Below are 8,872 nucleotides of genomic sequence, written 5' to 3'. Positions count from 1 at the left end.
CTGTCGTATGGCGCACCGGACAGTCCGGTGCGCCACCGGACACTGTCTGGTGCGCCAGCCACGTCACCCAACCGTTAGGGTTCGACCGTTGGAGCTCTGACATGTGGGGCCACCGGACAGTCGCTGTTCACTGTCCGGTGCGCCTTCTGACGCCTGCTCTGACTTCTGCGCGCGTAGGCGCGTACTGTAGTGTTTCACTGTTCCTTTGCAGACGACCGTTGGCGCAGATAGCCGTTGCTCCGCTGGCACACCGGACAGTCCGGTGTTACACCGGACAGTCTGGTGAATTATAGCGGAGTGGCTCCCCAAATTCCCGAAGCTGAGCAGTTCGAGTTGATCCACCCTGGTGCACCGGACACAGTCCGGTGCGCCAGACTAGGGCAGCCTTCGGTTGTCTTTTGCTCTTTTTATTTGAACCCTTTCTTGGACTTTTTATTGGTTTATGTTGAACCTTTGGCACCTATAGAAATCATAATCTAGAGCAAACTAGTTAGTCCAATAATTTGCGTTGGGCAATTCAACCACCAAAATTATTTAGGAAAAAGGTTTGACCCTATTTCCCTTTCACTATTCGTTGCAGCAATGCGAGGGCACCTAGAGGGGGTGAATAGGTGATCCTGCAAAAATCAACTCTAAACAAGACAAACTTGGTTTATGATAAGTGTTAGTGAAACCTAAAACCAAGTTGTCATGAGTACAGGTGGAGAGAAAAAGAGAACTCTTCACTTGATTGTTCCTTAGATATGTGTATTAAACTTAGGAACAACAATGCAAGTTAAATATGAGAACTCGTGGAAGACAACAATCACAATAAGGAAAATGCACAAAAGACACATCGATTTTATCCTGTGGTTTGGCCAATGCCTACTCCACGTTGTGGTGACCTCCTTCGGTCAAGGGTTGCACTCAACCCCTCTCAAGTGACCCAAAGATCAAACTTGAGTACCACATTGTTCTTCCTTATATCAAATCTCTTTGTGAGGAATCTCCACAAGTTGTAGTCTCTCACGTCTTACACGAATGGTCTCAATCAAAGCACAAGAATAAGGAGGGAGTAGAAACACACATAAGAGTACAAGAGCAGCAACAGCACGCACACAAGAAAATGAGAGAACACAAGAATCAAAACAAAAGAGTTTCTCTCAAGAAAATACTCAGTTCTCTCTAGAATGAGTAGAAATCATGGTTGCGTTGAATCAGAGTTTAGCTGTGCTCTTAGTATGCTTGGGTAACAACTCCATACACCTAGGTGGTCATTTTTTATAGCCCCAAGGGCCAAAAGAGTCGTTTCTTCTTTATTTGGAAGGCCCTGGTTGCCTCCTGTCCGCGGATACACTGGACCGTGAAAAGTGTGTGATTTCTTTCCATCCCCGCCACGATGATCGTTGAGTTAGTCGTTCCATCCTTTGGCTGCTTGGTGCACCGGACAGTCCAGTGGCGCACCGGACAGTCCGGTGCTACCATGTGTCCACCGCTGATTCCGCGCCGACCGTTGACGCTAGCGAGAGCCGTTGGCTGCCTGGCTCACCGGACAGTCCGGTGCAAACCAGACAGTCCAGTGAATTATAACCAGCGCGCCTGGCCATTTCCTGAGAGTGACCTGTTCGGCTAGCTGATGGTCTGGGCACCGGATAGGCATCACTTGCACAAGGACTTGTGAGGTCCTGGGATGATGTTTACAACTTGAACACCATAAATACATAATGAAACTTATAATAACATGATCAATACATGACAACATATGTGCTCTAGATCAATCCAAGTTCTGCGAATCTAAGGCATTTAGCTCACTACACAACATACAAAATCTTTTCTCATCTAAAGGCATTTAGTTCATTCCTAAGCTTACTAAAAGTCTTTTCATCCAGGGGCTTGGTGAAAATATCGGCTAACTTGTTGTGGGTGCTAACATATTCAATTGCGATATCTCCCCTTTGTTGGTGATCTCTTAGGAAGTGATACCGTATGTCTATGTGCTTTGTGTGGCTGTGTTCAACAGGATTATCCGCCATGCGGATAGCACTTCCATTGTCACATAGCAGTGGGACTTTGCTCAATTTATAGTCATAGTCCCTAAAAGTTTGTCTCATCCAGAGTAATTGTGCACAACAGTGTCCTACAGCAATATACTTGTCTTAGGTGGTGGGTAGAGCTATAGAGTTTTATTTCTTTGAAGCCCAAGACACCAGGGATCTCCTTAGAAACTGACAAGTCCTTGATGTACTCTTTCTATCAATCTTACATTCGACATAATCAGTGCTAGAATACCCGATTAGATCAAAGGTAGATCCCTTAGGGTTCCATAGCCAAACCTAGTAGTATAAACTAAATACCTTATGATTCTTTTATGGCCCTTATGTGGAATTCCTTAGGGTTGGCTTAAAATCGTGCACACATGCATACTGAAAGCATAATATTCGGTCGTGAAGCACATAAATATAGTAAAGATCCTATCATCGACCGGTATACCTTTTGATCTACAGATTTACCTCCTATGTCGAGGTCAAGATGCCTATTTGTTCCCATAGGAGTCTTGTTAGGCTTAGCATTATTCAATACAAACTTCTTGAGAATGTCTTGAGTGTATTTTGTTTAGCTGATGAAGGTGCCCTCTTGGAGTTGCTTGATTTGGAATCCAAGGAAATACTTCAACTCTCCCATCATGGACATCTCAAATTTCTATATCACAATTCTACTAAACTCTTCACAAGATGACTTGTTAGTAGACCCAAAAAATATCATCAACATAAATTTGGCATATAAACAAGTCTTTGACAATTGTTTTAGTGAAGAGAGTAGGGCCAACTTTTTTGACTTTGAAACCTTTAACAATAAAAAAGTCTCTAAGGCATTCATACCATGCTCTTGGGGCTTGTTTGATCCCATAAAGCCTTTGAGAGCTTATAAACATGTGAAGGATACTCACTATCTTCAAAACCGGAAAGTTGCTCAATGTACACCTCTTCCTTAATAGAACCATTGAGGAAGGCACTTTTCACATCCATTTGATACAACTTAAATCCATGGTGAGTAGCATAGGCAAGTAAAATTCGAATTGACTCAAGCCTAGCTACGGGTGCAAAGGTTTCATTGAAATACAAACCTTCGACTTGTGAATACCACTTGGCAACAAGTCGGGCTTTGTTCCTAGTCACCACACCATGATCATCTTGTTTGTTGTAGAATACCCACTTGTTACCTACAACAATTTGGTTTGGACGTGGAACTAAATGCAAGACCTTATTCCTCGTGAAGTTGTTGAGCTCCTCTTGCATTGCCACCACCCAGTCTGGATCTCTAAGTGCATCCTCTATCATGTATGGCTCAATAGAAGACACACAAGAGTAATGTTCACAAAAATGAGCAACTTGAGAGCGAGTGATTAACCCCTTTTGAATGTCACCAAGGATGGAGTTGACGGGGTGATATCGCTGAATTGCTTGGTGAACTCTTGAGTGAGGTGGTCTTTGATCTTGAATCTCTTGGTCATCCTCCTTTTCTTGAACAACTTCATCTCCCCCTTGATTGATTCGTTCTTCTTGAGGTGGCTCATTGTCTTGAACTTGATCTTCTTCTTCTTCTTGAGCTGGTTCCTCATCTTAAGTTGGTGGAGATGTTTGTATGGAATATGATAGTTGATCATGTGCTTGTGAAGGCTCTTCGGGTTTTTGTGGACACATGTCTCCAATGGACATGTTTCTTAGCGCGATGCATGGAGCCTCTTTATCATCTAAATCATCAAGATCAACTTGCTCTAGTTGAGAGCCTCTAGTGGACACACATCTTCGGGTTAAATGGTTTTATGGAATATTTTTTCTTCACAGATACAAATAGTATCGAATATTTCAGATATTTCATGGTTTTGTCGAATACAAATATAAAATCGGATAGAGAAAACTAAATTTAATTATATCCATTTCCATCCATATTAAAATTGAATACGGATATAGATATCCATATTAGCATTTTATTTGAATACGAATATATATAATTTGGATGTCTAGACATTCGAATCCATCTCTAATTAGTGTGGGAATGAGGGACACTGAAAAACAATGACGTGCATGGTGACATCATACAATAGTACAATTCTGACGACGATGAAGGAATTTACGTGCGGATCAGCGACACCACCTGGTTTGGTGGTTCCTGTCGCCGGAGGCGCAAGAAATAAAGAGGGCACATAACTACGTGAAATCAAGCCCAATTAGTCTGCCTTGGCTCCCTTATGCTGTTTTAAAAAGTTTAGGGTTAAGTCATTAGTAGACTGTTGCGGGTTTAGAAATTTTTAGAGAATTTTGTTTACAACAGCCCCTAAACTAAAGTTTTTGGGAACAAATTTTAGTAGTCTTTTAAGTTGCTCTAAGACTATATTTTTTTAGTTGAGGAGGACAGTGACAATTTTGGAGTTGCTCTAAAACCATGTTTTTTAGTCGAGTGGGACAGTGGCAATTACTTAACTACAATGCACAACACCAGGAATCCAGGATGAAAAATTACTACACCGAGGGCTAGTTTGGGAACCTCATTTTCCCAAGAGATTTTCATTTTCCCAAAGAAAATTAGTTTATTTTTCCTTGGGAAAATAGAAATCCTTTGGAAAATTGGAGTTTCCAAACTAGCCTTGATTTTTTTTCCTAAGATATGTGCAGATCTTTCTTTGAGAGGACACAAAAAAAATGGATTGGGATTGGGCTCATCGAAGGCCGAATATTCCTATCCATCGTTCGTGCCGGATTAGGCCCAGAACCAGAAAAGAGCTAGGCCGGGCTGCAGTAGCACTATCCTCTGTTTCACAATATTATGCACTTTTGATCACTTTATTTATGTCAAAAATACTTGATACATCACGTTTTATTTTCACTTTCGCCTCTATAAAAGTATTAAGGGATTTCTAGACAATTCAAAATGTAATTTTATAAGACTATGTTTGTCATTTTATAAAAAAAAATAGTTTGATTATTTTGGTGAACGTGCCTTGGTCAAAATTTGTGGGAACGGAGGATGCTATCAAATTCGTCTGCGCAGATGTACGCCCAGTAACGAAGTATCGTCAATCGACTGATGACCCCGTCACCGTCAGCAAGACAGCAACTCAACATTCAAATTCGACCGTAATAACATCCACATACATACACGGAGTATCAATCTAGACTAGAGGAGACGGGTGAACGTGGTGAGCCTCCGCCCAGAATGCAACCCTACTAGTGCTAGCTTTCGGCCGCGAAAAAACGTCCCCACCCCCACGTCTCAACTTTATAGCCGCCCCCTCCCCACCGCCGCGGCCGCCACGCGCAGCAGCAACCCGGTAGCAGGAGCGCAGCCAGCAAGCTCAGGCCCCCAGCCCTACTGCCACCGCGCCGAACGACATGGCCGAGCCGGCGGAGCACCGTCCAGCTGAGGAGGAGGAGGCCGCGGCGGCCGGCGAGGATGAGGACACCGGCGCCCAGGTCGCGCCCATCGTGAAGCTGGAGGAGGTCGCCGTTACCACTGGAGAGGAGGACGAGGACGCGCTCCTGGACATGTGAGGCATCCGCGGCCGCTTCGATTCCCCCCCCTCCCCGATCCGATTTGCCCATGTCTTGTTGATCTGATGTGCGGCGGCTGTGCAGGAAGGCGAAGCTCTACCGGTTCGACAAGGAGGGGAACCAGTGGAAAGAGCGCGGCACAGGCACTGTGAAGCTGCTCAAGCACAAAGACACCGCCAAGGTCCGCCTCGTCATGCGTCAGGCGAAGACGCTTAAGATCTGCGCCAACCATCTCGGTAGTCACTGTCTTTTTGTTGGCGATCTCGATCTGGCTGGATAGGTTTTGACATTGGAGAGTATTCCTTACCCCTTTTCTCCGTACGCACAGTGGTGGCGACGACTAAGATGCAGGAGCACGCGGGGAGCGACAAGTCGTGCGTGTGGCACGCGCTGGACTTCGCCGACGGCGAGCTCAAAGAGGAGATGTTTGCTATCCGTTTTGGATCTGTCGAGAGTGAGCACCTCGAACCATATCTTACCTGCCTCTTTATCCCTTCTTGCATCTGTTCGTAGCTAGCAGCCTGCACTGTTACAATGTTTGGTACCTCTGTTGATTGAACGAACTGGTTATTGTTGTTTTGGCTTACTTTTTTCTTGGAAAAGTTGATCGATCACTGGTCTATGGATCTATGAATTATGCGATATGCTATGTTTGTTCGTTGCGATTCATATGTTGTATTGGTTTTTGATGTATATTGTTCGGTGATCCTCCTTGATATTATAGAAGCCTCAGCGATTCTTAGCTGTATTGTACTTGGCTCTGAACTCATGGTGATTTTATTTCCATCGATCACAATAGGTCCTATTTCTTAACCCAGTTGTCACAGACACTCTAAACCTAGCAAATTGCTACCTTGGTCTCTAAACTTGAACATCAAGTTTCAATCGTGCAAGACCTGCAACTCACGACTTGGTGTTGGTGGTGAAAGTGCCAAGGTGGCATGGTCTGAGTCTGAGCTAATTTTGATCACCGTTTTACCTTTTATTGCCATGCGTCATATCTAGCATCAATTTCACACTTCCGTTTAGCTGTTGTGCCGTTACTTCTTAGCTATTTATTTGATCACAGCATGCCTATATTGCTGCATGGATACCTGTTGCTACTCTGGCCAATGGCCATTGCTGCATTGCCATGCATGCCACAGCCCACAGGCATCATAAATGACAGATAATTTTACACACTCTGGCGCCAGATCATTGTGGTTACTGTGTCTTCTCAGTGCACCATGAATGATTAACTTTAATTTCGCACTTCTGCTTAGGTACTATATATCTATCGGTTAGCCTAGTCATGGCTTTCATGTTTATTGGACCATAGTTGTAGTTTAGATAGGGTTTGCTATTTTTACGCCCTCAGTCCCAAAATAACTAAACTTCTAGAGTTGTCTTAACTCAAACATTTTTTAAGTTTGACCAACTCTGTAGAAAAAGGACATCAACATTTATGACATCAAACAGGTATGTATATTATGAAATTATGTTTCATAGTGTTTCTAACAATACCAGTTTGGTGTCATAAACAGTGGTGTTCTTTTTGATGAATTCGTCAAGACCTAAACATGTTTGACTTGGGACAATTTTATAAGTTGATTTATTTTGGAGGGAGGCAGTATTTATATTTTCAGCAAGTGGCTATAAAGTGTTCATTAATACTTTTGGTGAGAAATTTTTATGGGGTTAGGTTGGGTTTACATCTGCTACTTTCTGAGATATAATTGTTGTCGAATGATGATAGCATGGCTATATACTTTTGTGATTCTATTTCAGATTGCAAGAAGTTCAAGGACACTGTTGAAGAGATAGCTGAACAGCAAGGAAAGAGCGAGGAGAAAGAAAATGATGAAGTCTCCACTGCCGCTTCTGATTTGGCACAGAAGTTAACAGTGGCAGAGCCCAGCAAGGAGGAAAATGCAGAGAAAGAGGAGGCTCCTGCATCCGATGATAAGAAGGATGCTAAAGAGTGAAGGTTGAAGGCAAACAAGGGTCAAATGGATGCCATTCCATTCATTTCGTTTCCAAGGTTCAGCTTCCCCGCAAATTTTCATTGTGTTTTCTCCGAGATGAATGTTTGTGTTCGGTGAAATCAGAGTCGTCAGTCATCTACATAGCTTTTCTTGGTTGATAGACTGTTATTTTAAGTCGCATGTTTATCTGGGATGGCTGGGGTCAGCATGTTTGTACAATTATTTGGAGTTGCTTTTGGAATGGTCGCGGTTTGATGAGTTGCCTACAGCATGAGATGTCTTTTCGCTCCACTTTTATGGTTCATTCGTTCTCAATAATATGGGATGCTATACTTGTGTTGATCCATTATCTTGATGCATCGTTGTCTGTGCACTGCAACAACAATACCCATCTGAACACCCCTATCAATAAAATACCATTTTTTTTCTTTCCATCCCACTAATCTAGGCCCACTTTCTCACTCTTTTCTTATCCACTATATTGTCAATATAGAATCTGGGGAGAGAGAGAGAGAGAGAGAGATTGAGAGAGAGAGAGAGAGAGAGATTTAGGCTCCCTCCCTTCCTATATTCAAAATAGGTATCGCCTTTGGGTCACCTGTTGGAATGATTTATTTTAGTATCGTCCATATTTAATTTAAACAAATGTTGAATTTTACATGCATATTGATTTAAAGTTTGTTAGTTTATGAGCATCACCAACTAAGATCTCTAATGCCAAAGAGCATCTCCACTAGTTCCAAAAAACTCTCTAAATTTAATTTAGGATGTTAGTAACCAGAAATTATGCTCCAACAGTTTCCTAAATGAGTTCCTTAAATATACCAACTTTTTAAATATCTCTATTTAGTCAAACTTGAGAAATTGTTTCACACTCCCAATAGTTGTCATCAATCACATCGTAAAATCATTTGAGTTCGCACCCGTGTACAAGTGGTGCACTTTAAATAAATTAAATTACGAAAATGATAAATTTACTATCGAGTTAGCATAATTTAAAAATATATAACAACATAAGAACTGGGAACTGTTGGAGGATAAGATTATTTTTGTTTCCAATATATATTTAGCAACTTGCTAAGGAGCTTTTTTTAGAGAACTAATAGAGATGATCTAAGCTTTATCTCTAGACTGGAGCAACTAAATAGCTCAAATTATTATTGGAGGGAGAAGATAGACATGACATTGGCTCTAGCAGCAATAGACTATGCTATTGAGTATTGACAATTCTAAGCCTGGTAGCCCCGTGTTGGAAATAGAAAGACTCTGAATTATGACTTCGTATTTCAGGATACAATTACTCTGCAAGTACTATTATTACATAAAATTCTCATACATATTGTTTCATGCCATAGACCATAAGAGAAAAGTGCAATAAAT

The 8,872-nt window shown here is 42.1% G+C and overlaps 1 protein-coding gene across 1 annotated transcript; it reads left to right on the top strand.

Annotated features, from left to right (window-relative positions):
* Positions 1-5,304: 5,304 nt before the first annotated feature.
* Positions 5,305-7,757, top strand: LOC100193549 (ran-binding protein 1). Its single transcript, NM_001138660.1, has 4 exons — positions 5,305-5,524; positions 5,613-5,764; positions 5,857-5,982; positions 7,296-7,757. The coding sequence occupies exons 1-4, from the start codon at positions 5,370-5,372 to the stop codon at positions 7,490-7,492; spliced, it is 630 nt and encodes a 209-aa protein (NP_001132132.1). The 5' UTR covers positions 5,305-5,369; the 3' UTR covers positions 7,493-7,757.
* Positions 7,758-8,872: the final 1,115 nt, after the last annotated feature.

This window comes from Zea mays, chromosome 1 (genome assembly GCF_902167145.1).
Source record: "Zea mays cultivar B73 chromosome 1, Zm-B73-REFERENCE-NAM-5.0, whole genome shotgun sequence".
NCBI classification, from domain to species: Eukaryota; Viridiplantae; Streptophyta; class Magnoliopsida; order Poales; family Poaceae; genus Zea; species Zea mays.
The sequence above is the reverse complement of the archived record's forward strand: the minus strand, read 5'-3'. Positions and strand labels throughout refer to the sequence as shown.

Excerpts from the sequence above, each read along its gene's own strand:
- LOC100193549 (NM_001138660.1), top strand. The coding sequence starts at position 5,370 with ATGGCCGAGCCGGCGGAGCACCGTCCAGCTGAGGAGGAGGAGGCCGCG. Across the intron at positions 5,525-5,612 it reads GAGGACGCGCTCCTGGACAT|GAAGGCGAAGCTCTACCGGT; the intron begins GTGAGGCATCCG and ends GCGGCTGTGCAG. Across the intron at positions 5,983-7,295 it reads CCGTTTTGGATCTGTCGAGA|ATTGCAAGAAGTTCAAGGAC; the intron begins GTGAGCACCTCG and ends ATTCTATTTCAG.